Consider the following 11,450-nt stretch of genomic DNA (forward strand, 5'->3'; position numbering starts at 1 on the left):
CCGCCCAGCACTGGAGCATGGCATGGAGCAACCCCCTGCAGCGAATGTGCCCTGGTCCCAGCACGCATGCCCAGCTTAACGAGGTAATGGGCGGCTGGGCCAGGGTACTGCTCACCCAGCCCTGAAATGCAGCCTCCACGGGGGTGGGGCATAGCAGCACTGCTGCCCCATGCTCGCGCGGCCAGTGCTGAAATGCGGCCAGCTCTGGGGTGATCACAGCAGCCGCCAGGTGGTGGATGGGTCGGTGGTCAGGCCGCAATGGCTGGTGAGTGTGATGGGAGTGGGGTGAGGGATGGCGCTGGTGCACACCTGGGGGCGGGGCAGGGCTAGCATGCAGGCAGCAGGGGTGTAGGGTAAAGGGTGGGTTTCCACAGACGCCCCCCCCCCCGCCCGGATATTTCCCAATTCCGTGGGCCCAGAAGGGGACTTGTCTGACCTGCTGCATTACGAGGTGACCCACTGGGTCCCTCTGCCTCAAGCAGGCCAGGCCCCTTCCTGCGCCCAACTGCCTTGGGCTGGCGGGAGGCCTAGCTGCTGCCTGGCAGGATCAGGATCAGGCCCCAGGGGCGAGGTGTTGGCTGGGGCGGGGGGGCAGCGCACCCGGCCTTTGTAGGGTGTTTTTTTTTTTGGGGGTGGGGTGGGGGGGGGGGCTGTAGGCTGGGTTTGCAGCTCACAGCTTTGGCAAAAGCCCCATTGCCAGGGCTGGGTGGGTGTTGGCGGGGGGGGTCCCCATCCTGGGCCCCTTGCCCTGGACTCATGCCTTCCCAGAGCCCTGCAGTGGGCAGCAGCACCCCCAGTCCCACGACCCTGCCCCAGCACCCCAAGGCCTAGAGAGGCCCGGGGGGGGGGGGGGGGAATGAGCTGTCTGCTGGGAGCCCGGGATGTGCCCCCCCCCCCCCCCCCCGCCGCCGTAGGGCTGTAGGGACAGGGCACTCGCGGGGAGCTCCCGGCACGAACCGGGGGCGCCCCCTTGTGGCCAGCCACGAGCCAGCGGCGCTGCTTGCAGGGCAGTTGCATCACCCCCTCGGGCAGGGGGCGGGGCGACTTTTAGACACCCCCCCCCCCCCCCCCGCGCAACTCGTGCTGCACCTTGGCCCCCCCCTCCCCCCCCAATCTCCCGGGGTAGTGCGGGGGGGGGGGGGGGGCCTCAGGCGGGCCAGGCTGGGGTGGGGCATGTTCTCGGGCGGGGGGGGGGGGGGGGCCGCTAGCCTGCCCCCCCAGCAGCCACAAGAGCAGGGCCCATGTCCCAGCCCCCCCCCCCGCCCCCGTCCCCAGCTGTGCCCATGACTGCCTGAGACGCTGCTGCCTCCTTCCAGTTGGGGCGGGGGGCAGCAGCAGGGCCTAACACCCCCCCCCCCCCGCGCCCTGGGCTATCAGGCACAGGCATCCATAGGATGTGCTGGGTAAGGCAGTTGTGGGGCTCCAGGCCCCATGGCAAGTGCAGCCCCCCCCCCCCCCCAGCCCTGCTAGGGGCGCAGGGCTGTGTGGCCTCCTTGGGGTGGGCCTGGCTGAGACCCCAGTGCTGTCCACTGTCCCCCCCAGACCTGGGCCTGGTTCTGCTGCACCCCGCTCAGCCTGCACAGGGCCCCGCCTGCCCCCCAGGCCCAGCCGTGTGTGGCCTACAGGTGTCATTCACCTTCTAGAACAGCCCTAACACACACTCAGCCCCTGCTGCAATGCTGCTGCGTGGGATGGGGGCTGGCCCCACAGCCGCCTACCAGGGCATGCAGGCCGTGAGCCAGCAGCAGTTTTTATTGGCAGCCAGCTCAGAGCCGCCCTCTGGGCTGAACTCCGGCCCTGCACGTACCTGTGCAGCTCACCTGAGTGAGGCCACCTGCACTAGCCCCTCTATGGCAGCCCACCCTGTCCTGCACAGATCCCCTGGCCCCCACCAGCTGCTGCTCCCCCCAGCTGCAGTGCTGGGCTGGTTTGGACCAAGGCAGGGCTGAGGGAGAACGCAGGGCCCTTGGCTTTCACAGGGAAACTGTGCCTCAGATCCTCCCCCCTGGACCCCAGCTGGGGCAGGCCAAGGCCCTAGTGACAGGGGAGGCTTGGAGATGTCCCTGCCCCCAGGGTAAGGTGATTAAATGCAGCCAGTACAGGCTCTGGCTTCCCCCCGTTGACTCCCCCTGGCACACACAGGCCCTGCAGCCCCCCTTCCCCTGGCACACTGGCCACAGCCCAGGATATTCCTGAGACGGACCAGCCCCCTGTAGCCTCAGCCAGGCTGTGGTAGCAACCCTCCGACAGCATCACTGCTGCACCTGTCCTTGGCCCAGCCCTGGCTTCTCCTGCTGTCCTACACCACCCTGGCTGCTGTGAGGGACCAGCCTCATGCTGAGACAGGTCCAGGTCCCAGCAATGCATAGTGGACCACTGGGCCTGTTCTGACCCTTGGACTTTGGGGTGTCCTAGAGCAGCTGCCACGACAGGCAGGCCCCCCAAGCAGCAGCCGGCAGCATGGCTGTAAAGGTTAAAGTCTGAGGATTTTTATTTATTATTTTTGTACAAAGTAAGACTATGGAGATTTCGTATTTCTGAATCAAACACCTTTGTCTTCACAGTATGAGTCACAGAACGCAGCCGGAGCTGTCACTGACGCACAGAGGAGAGAGAATCACACTCGTTACGCCATTAAAACCGGTTAGACGTCTTATAGAAGTGGATTATTTCTTCCATTGTAATTCTTGGCACTGGTTCTAGAGCGCGCGAGTCCTTGAGCCCGAACAAGCAGAGGGGGAGTTTGGCCTCGGGAAGGGGAGGAGGGCCGGGCTGCCCGGGAGAAAGAGGGACCTTCTCAGGAAGTCCTGGGGGCCCAGCTGGGGGAGGAAGGGAAGATTGGCCGTGGCAGCAGGGAGATGGGCTCCAGCACTGGGCAGAGGTGCACACGACAGCCCCCTCGGCAGCAGGTGGTGTTACTGCCAAGGCGCCTCGCTGGGGAATTCCCCACAGCCCTGCCTGGCCGCCAGGCTGCTCTACCAAGCCAGGGACTAATCTCTGCTGGTGCCAGCTGAGGGGCAACCCCCACCCCCAGAGCTGGGCCCCACAGGTCACAGAGCCTCGTTCAAGGTGGAGCTGGGCCAGCGCTCGTGGGCGGTAGCTCCTGGGAACAGGGATGTGCTGCCAGCCTGAGCCAGAGCCGGCCTGGCCAGGGCTGCAGCGAGCCTGGCAGAAGCATCTCCGTGCTCAGGACCTGGGGGGATAGGGGAGGTGAACCCTGCCTTGGGGGTGCATCCCGCAGCAGGGCTCTGTAGCCAGTGCCTGGCCCCACTCTCACGAGGAAGGCAGCCAGGACTCGGAAGGACCCCACCCTGGAAAGATTCTTGGCCAGTGGGGGAAAGAGAGCCAGGAAGAAGCTGCAGGGCAGGAAGGGGAAACCAAACTCCAGCAGGAGCTGCTAAGCAGCTGGGGTCTAATGGAGAAAAGCTCAAACAAGAGAAAACCCCCAGGAGAGGAAGGCGCCAGGCTGCCTGCGGCTGGCAGAGCGCTGCCCCTTTAATGTGGGGGGTGGGGGGACAGACAGGGGCTCCGCCCAACCGGCATCTGGCAGCACCTCACTTCTCCTTCTTCTTCTTGTTGCTCTGCAAGAGGAGAGGGGAGTCAGAGCCTGGCCCAGTTGGAACCTGCCTTGCTGGGGGCCCAAATGCCTCCACCCTCACGCTCCTGGTGGGTGCTGGTAGCGCCCCCCTCTCAGGCGCCCTGCCCTGCGCACACACCCCACCTCCCTCCCTGGCTGAGCTGTGCCCAGGCCTGGGGCCTGCCCCACCAGCGCTGGGCTGCAGGCAGGCAGAGACTCACCTCGTTCATCCCCAGCAGGATCATGAGCTCCCGGAAGATGTTGATGAAATCCAGGAAGAGATCGACGCAGTGCCTGGGGGCGGGGAGAGAGGCAGAGACGCTCAGGGGGGCTCGGCCCGGGGCTGGGCTCTGACACAGCCATCCCTTCCCTCCATTTTGCTCTCCTGCCCCCCCGCTCCCCCCACCTCACTCACCAGATGTAATCCTTGTCGCCGCTCTCGGCCTTCTCGATGATGAGCTGCGTGTCGAAGAGGACGAAGCCGCACATGACCATCAGCCCGAGGTACAGGTTCGCCTGGCGGGAGGGAGGGTGAGGGATGAGCCCTCTCCCGACTGTTGAGCACAGCTCCCTGCAGTCCACCAGCTACAGTTCCCGCCCAGGTCTGTTCTGGGCGGTGCCTTTGCTGCACGCATTTTTATGAGCCAGCTCTAGAACCAGGCTGGCCACAGCTGGGATGAACCAGCCCCGGGCAGCGCCAGCCCCTGGTGGGTGCCAGGGAAAGCAGGCTGGAAACATGGCCTAGCAGTGGATGTGACAAGGGCCCAATTGTGCCTCCCCCGCCCCGCATCACCTTTGAGCTCCCACTGAACCTGACCTCCCAGGACTGGGCAACAGCTGGGCCCAGGCGCAGACAGGTTCTGTCAGTGCATGGCCCAGAAAGGCTCATGCCCACCTCGGGCTGCAGCTGCCCTGGCCCGGCCTGGCCCATGGGCAGCAGCTGGCACTGATGGTGGGGCTGGCAGGAACCTAGCGCAGAGGGACAGACTCACCGTGAAGAGCCAAGTGGAGCCCACGAAGATGTTGATCAAGGAGAACAGCAGCATCAGGAAGAGGCCAGAGAGCAGGACGCCTGCAAGCGAGCGAGAGCAAGAGTGGGGGTGAGCTGCCTGCTGGGCAGGGGCGGGGGCAGCTGGGGCTGGGCCTTGTCCTCACCTCCCAGGTACAGGAAGCTGCGGCGCCGGGCGTAGAGGGCGCTCAGCGAGAAGCAGCTGAAGATCACAGCAGTGCCCAGGAAGGCTGTGGGGATGATGCTGCAGGGAAGGAGCACAGGTGAGAAGCGCAGCACCGCCAGCCCCCCCACCTGGCCACACCCCCGCCCTCGGCCACGGCACCTACCTGGGGTTGATGTTGATGCACATTTCCAGGAGAGGGCCCAGGTTGGCTCCTGCAAGGGCAACATGACCTGTGTCAGTGACAGGACCCGCCCCCACCCTGGGGCTCAGAGCAGGGTGCCCCATGGCACACCTGGGTCTGCTGCCCACAGCCCACGGACCCCAGGGCCTCCATGAGGGAAAGGCTCCTCTGTCCCGGGCAGGTCAGTGCCACAGGCCTGGCAAAGGGAACCCAGCAGATCTGGTCCCACCGCCCAAGAGGCTGAGGGGGCAGCTCCCCCACGTACCAGTCAGGAAGGCAAAGCCAGCCAGCATCCCCAGCCTCTTCTGCTCCGTCTCCCTGCTGTGCGGCGTGGCCGTGAGCCAGATCAGCAGTCCCAGGGAGCCCAGGCCAGTCAGCAGGTTGAGCTGTTGGGCAGACAGACAGACAATGAGGAGCCAGGCACGGCGTAAGGCCTGGACCAGACGCAGCACCAGCCGCCCATCACAGGGAACAAGGGCAAGGGAAGGGGCTGCAGGTGCTCCCGGTGCCTCAGGGACTGCTCCACCCACAGGCCCTGCCCTTGAGCGCAGGACCCTCATCAGCCATCTGCCAACGGCCACAGCTCGTCCCTGCCGGGTACCAGTGCTCAGGCCGGGGCAGGAATCCCCTCCATGAGGTCACATCAGGAAGTGGCCTGGGCGGTGGTGGAGGTGCGCCTCACCCGGATCACATGGGTCACCACGTTGATGTAGGCACCGGCTGCAGCCACGAACATGCAGAGCGCAAAGCTGGCATAGACCTTCTTCAGGTGCTGCTGGGTGGAGGCGGAGCTGCAGGGCAGAAAGGAGCAGGTCAGCCACACCAGCGCCCGGTGGTGCAACTCAACCCATGGCCACTTGGCCAGAGAGGACAGACACCGGCATCAGCAGCCCAAAGGGGCAGGAACGCTGTCCTGGCACCACAGCCGAGGGTCATCCCGCCCCATCTCAGGCAAACAGGTTAGTGGCAGAGTCAGGACCAGAACCCAGGAACCCTGACCCCCAGGCCCCACTCCTGCCCAGGAGGGAGCCCCACACTCACATGTGAGAGAACTTGAAGAGCGCATTGAAGTCAATGTTTCGGTTGAACACGTCCATGGCGCTGCAGGAGGGTCAGACGCACCCCTTGCTGTGTGGAGCTGCACCAGCTGGAAGAGACGGGGTGAGGGAGGCACATCAGCAGCAGGGGTCACACCTGGGCTGTGCCAGCCCGCTCTGCATTTAGCTCACTCCAGAGAGCTCTGCCGGGAGACGCCCTGCCCCACTGCCAGCATCCCCCCTCTGCGCCAGCTGGCAGGGGGCAGCCACCTGCACAAGCAGCCCACCTCGGGGAGTGACGAGGCAGCTTCTGGGGCACAGAGTAAGGAAATAAAAACCGCTCCTGGGAGGGAAAGATGACGCTGCTGTGCTAAGCCAGCAAGGTCTGGTGCCATCACCACTACCCACCGAGGCTGCAGCCATCCGTCCTCCCCTGAGCGGAGCACAGTGAATGACACAGCTGGGCTCGGAGCCCCTGCTCCTGGAGGGGCTGGGGCCTTTCGCCGCCCCAGCTGGGGGGTGTCTGACTCACCAGGGAGCTCTTCTCCCCCAGGCTCAGAGAGATGGGGCTTCCCTTGGCTCCAAGCCAGCTCCCTCTTGCCCTGGCTCCGGAGAACAGGCCGGCAGGAGCTGTGCAGTTGTGAAAACCTCTCGAGCTTCTGCAGCCTCAGCCCCTGACCCAGGGCTCTGGGCCCGTTGTTTAGATGGTGCAATTATTGCAGGCTGTTGCAGGGCTAGTCACAGCTCCCCGCGAGCCCAACTCCCCCGGGTCTCCGCTCGGCAGGCTGGAAAGTGTCTTTGTTCAAGGCTTCCATTAGTGCCCCTAATGACATCCCCAGGCGGGGCCAGCACCAAGCAGGATGGTGGCGCTGGGTTCAGCTGCCCAGGCAGGGAGTGAGGGTCCCTGCCCTCCCTGGCTCAATGGGGCTGCCACAAGCCTTCTGAATTCCTGCCAGCACGGTGACCAAGAGCACGTCTTTCCCGCTGAGCTGGCAGGTGCTACTGGAGGAACCCGCTACACACAAGCCCATCCAGCATGGCCTCGGTGGGGCACCACGACGGGCTTGCAAGAGGTTTCACGAGGCGAGGGCCCCGCCTGGCACAGGGAACAGGGACACAGCTAGGCCTGGCCACTCCTCTTCTGAGAGGAAGAGGGAGAGTGCCTCATGCCTTTGCGCACCCAGTCCCCAGGACCGTCACTGGTGTCTGGGCCCAACGCACACGCTCAACCAGGGTTCCCCAACAGTTATTCAGCCACCCAGGAAGTTGGCTCTTCCGTGTGTGGGACTCTCAAGACAAGCCACCTGTCATGGACACGCGTCACGATGCAACCAGAGGGGCACAGGGCTGGACATGGCAATGGCCCTGGCAGGGGCTGGAGAACAACTGCCTGTCTCCATTGGGGGCTGCCCATGTGCAGCTTGACAGCACCCCCAGCCAGCCCAGAACGGCCATGCACGGTCCCACTTTGGCAGCAGGTGCACAGACAGGTGGTGGTGCGGTACGGCATCGGCTGAGCCTCGCCTGGCTCTCCTGCCCTTTGGGGGAAGCAAAACAAGGGCAGTCCTAGGGCTGGGCCGGGGCCCTCAGCCCACTTCAAGAAGGGACCAAACAGAGCCAGATCCTGCCCTGGACAAGAGCACCAGCTCCTGGTTTCCAGAAAGCCCAGCCCCCCACTTCCCAAGCCCGGTCCACAGCAGGGTAACATTACTTCATCCCACAGGGCCTAGAACGCAGCCGATGCCTCAGCATCGCCCACGCGGGAAGGAGGCAGGACAGCACTTACGCCCTGGCTGTGGTGAGTCAGTGCAAGGTTCCAAACTGGGTCGGTACCTGGGGCGCTTGGCAGGCTCAGACTGCGCCAGGACTCGCCCACCTGTTTCTCCCCAGGTGATGGCACTGGCTCACTGGGCTTGGGTTTCAACTCGGGAGTGCGGCTCACAGGCTCAACTTGGGCTGCCGTGGGCCCTGCCTTTGGGCGCAGGCACTGGGAAAGCAAAGGAGAAAGAAGGGGCTGGCCTGGCCAGGCCAGGGCAGGGAGGCAGCTGAGCACAGGAACTGTGCACCTGCCTTGCTCCAAGTTCACCTGCTCCCCCTCTGGACTGGTGGGATTCTGCCCCCACTCCCCGGTCAGCCCTAACAGGAACTCAGCTACAAGGGCAATATCTGAATTCACAGGGGTGTGACAGGGCTCAGGCTCCAGGCCCAGGGACGACCTGAGAGTAGCAGGACCCAGCATCCAATTGCTGGTGCCAAACCAAACAAGCAGGAAGCTGCCCCCTCCACCACCAAGGCACCCAAACCCAGGCTCATCAATAAATAACCAGCAAACCCAGACACCCCTGCAACCTTTACCCACCCAGTCCTGGCTTTGCTGCGCCTGCACCAGGGAGAGCTGCTGCCACCGCCTGCCTGAACCCCTGAGCCGCCCACAAGGAGAGGAGGGGAGAGGAGCAAACACCACACGGCCCCAGACTGCACTAGGCAAACCAAACACCCACACGGCAGACCAGAACTGCTGGCACAGCCTGCCCATGGCATCACAGTTCCCCCTATGACATCACAGCCACCTCCCAAGCCATTATCCTGCCGCCTGTGGTAGCTGGTCTGCCAGAACAAGCTGCGCAAAATCCTACAGGGACCATTGAACCAAAGCCCTGGAAGCAGCTCTGTGCACAGCCACAGAGGGAGCAGCCTCATGGCTCTTCCTTTTACACCCCAGATCTACCAGCACAGCCTCGGCCCTCCCACTGCCAACCCTCAGGCCATTTCAGCCCCAGAAGCCACAGACACACCAGCTGTTCTCCCCCAGCTTAGAGTCCAGAGAAGGCACCCCAGCCCCCAGGAGCCTTGGCTGGGGGCTCCTGACCAAAGCCCAGTGGTACGACAGCCAGGGCCTGTGCTGCAAAGGAGATCCAGATGCTGCTCTTTGTCATTCCTGTCGTCCCCAGCTGACTTCAGTCACGGGGTTGCATCCCTGCCTATCCTGGTTTATAGCCATGCTCCACAAATGGAACTCGCTTCTGGCCATCGCAATATCCTCCGACAAGGAGTTCCACAGGTTAGTTCTGCAGTGTGCGAAAACCACTCTCCTCCGCTGCTGCAAAGCCTGCTGCCTATTGGTCAGCCCTTGCTTCCAGATTGTGGGAATGGATGAATACCACTTTCTTCATGCTGATTTTACAGATCTCATCACATGCCCCCACCGCGGTCTCTTTTCAGCTGAGCATCGCTAATCTTTTTTGCTCCTCGGCGTGAAGCCGCTCCATACTCTTGATCATCTTTTCTGCCCATTTCTGAACCCTTCCACTGGGTGCTTTCTGAATGGGGCAACTGGAGCTGGACGCAGTGTTCAAGACACAAGTGCACCATGGATTACAAAGCACCATGTGATAAGACACCATCTCTCTCCTTCTGAACAGTTTCCTCCATCCCATTCGCCTTTTGGGCTGGGGCTGTGCCCTGCGCCGCACTTGAGGGAGAATTAATCACAGTGGCCCAAGATCTTGTTTGTGGGTGGTAAGGGCCAGTTCTGTCCTTATCACTGTAGCCATACGAGTGGTGGTATTTTTCCAAGTGCATTGCGCTTAGCAGGTGAAAGTCAGTGCTGATATTTTGTTGTCCAGGTTTCAGATCTCTCTCTGTGACTCCTCACGCTCTACATAGCATTTAACTGTCTTCAGCAGTTCTGTCTGTTTCACAAACTTCACCACTTTATGGATCGCCCCCTTTTCCAGATCTGTAATGAATATGTTAAAGATGACAAGTCCTTGGGGCATCTGTTGCTCACTTCTCTCTAGTAGAGAAACTGACCACTTATTCCTACTGTTTCCTAGCCCCCAAGCCTTTCTGGCCCAGGAAAGGCCCTTCCCTCACGTCCTATGAAAAACCATGCAAGGGCACGTTTTCCTTTTTCAAAAGCAACCAAACTGCACTTGCCTGTATGCCTGGCAAAGCTTTCTTCCTACCAAGCTGTCTGGTGCCACAGTCAGGATTCCTGGTCAAGAGGGCACGGACAGGCTTTTTTAAATCTAAGCCTCACAGCAGCTACCTTCCAGTCACCTGGGCCAGAGGCTGCTTTAAGCATTAAGCTACATTCCAGGCAGCAGTGCTGCAATTTCACATCTGAGTTCCTTCAGAACTCACTGGTGAATCCGGGCTGCTTCCAGAGCTTCATTCCTGGCCTGTTGCTCACTTTGTTGTGAAACCTCTTCCAATACGTCATTACAGGAGCACTTTAGGTTTCTTGCTCAACAGCAGGGCTGTCGGGAGCCCTGCTCAGCGCGAAGCGAGCGCTGCTCCGGAAGGGCCTTATCTGCCTGGCGTTCTCCTTTCACGCCACGGCCGTCCACTGCGTCGGGCCTCCCTGCACATTTGGAAAGCGTCCTGCTGCGGTTGTAGGTGACAGCACTTTGAGTTAAACGGTGCCATTTTAGCCAGGTGCTTTTTCGATTCCTTCCTGGCCTACTCCCCCCTTTCCCACATCCGAGTCTTTGCTACTTCCCGTTTCCTCAGCAGGCTCTCGCTCGGGAGTGCGACAGGCTTAAAGGGGAAAGAGCCATTAAAGTGAACTTCAGACGCGCCCACGTCCCACTTCTGCGGCGTCGCTCACAGCCAAGCGTGAAACTCTGCTCCTGGCCTGGGCTGTCTGGCGAGAGCCAGCCAAGGGCGCGGGAGCCAGGACGCCTGGGTTCTATCCTGGGCCCTGTGCACTGCTCGGGCCCGCTGCAAGCGGCAAGGCAGAAACCAGGCTGGGGGGAGGGGGACCAGGCGGGGCTCAGGGGCGAGCGACCAGGGAGGGTCGGGGGGAGGCCCCTGAGAAAGCCGGGCCCGACTGCAGCTGGGCAAAGTGGGGATGTGGCAGCAGGGGGAATGGGGGGACCCGAGGGGCAGCCTGGGGGGGGGGCGCAGAGAACGGGGCCCCATGAGGGAGGGGAGAGGGTCGTGGGTGATGGGCGGGGCCGAAGGACGGGGGCCCGTGGAGGGGCCCGGGATGGAAGGGTTTGAGGGGGCGGGGCGGGGGGGCCCGGGGGTCCAGGGCCCTGAGGGGGCGGGGGTCCGTGGGGGCGGGGCGGGGGGGCCCGGGGGTCCAGGGCCCTGAGGGGGCGGGGGTCCGTGGGGGAGGGGCGGGGGGGCCCGGGCCGCTCTCACCTGCCACCTCCGTCCCCGCCGCGCTCGAGCCCAGACGCCCCTCGGACCTCGCTCTCCTGTGGCCTCCACCCGCCTAGGCCTCGCCGGCGATTGGCTCACCCAGGGTGGGGGTCCCGCCCCTCTCCGCAGCTTATTGGGTGCCCCCGCCCAAGGCTCGCCGCCGGCCATTGGCTAACGCTGCTCCTTTCAGCTCCGCCGCTTCCCATAGGCTGCCGGCCGCACCCAGGCGCCGCCATTGGCCCCTGGGGACGCAAACAGGAGCCTCTGGCGCGCACCCATTGGTCAGAACTCCTTCCCGGTGACCAATCAACACCGTCCAATCAGTGGCC

General features: G+C 63.2%; 1 protein-coding gene across 1 annotated transcript; it reads right to left on the bottom strand.

Moving 5' to 3' along the window:
* Positions 1–2,467: 2,467 nt before the first annotated feature.
* TMBIM6 (transmembrane BAX inhibitor motif containing 6) lies at positions 2,468–11,231 on the bottom strand. The gene is made up of 10 exons (XM_074979976.1): positions 11,122–11,231; positions 5,975–6,080; positions 5,616–5,724; positions 5,199–5,319; positions 4,916–4,964; positions 4,733–4,830; positions 4,570–4,649; positions 3,993–4,093; positions 3,799–3,871; positions 2,468–3,581 (listed from the first exon to the last, which is right to left on the bottom strand). Exons 2-10 carry the CDS (start codon positions 6,028–6,030, stop codon positions 3,555–3,557), a joined length of 714 nt encoding a protein of 237 aa, XP_074836077.1. The 5' UTR covers positions 6,031–6,080; positions 11,122–11,231; the 3' UTR covers positions 2,468–3,554.
* Between the last annotated feature and the right edge of the window lie 219 nt (positions 11,232–11,450).

The sequence above is a fragment of the Carettochelys insculpta genome, chromosome 29 (assembly GCF_033958435.1).
Source record: "Carettochelys insculpta isolate YL-2023 chromosome 29, ASM3395843v1, whole genome shotgun sequence".
In the NCBI taxonomy this organism is placed as follows: Eukaryota; Metazoa; Chordata; order Testudines; family Carettochelyidae; genus Carettochelys; species Carettochelys insculpta.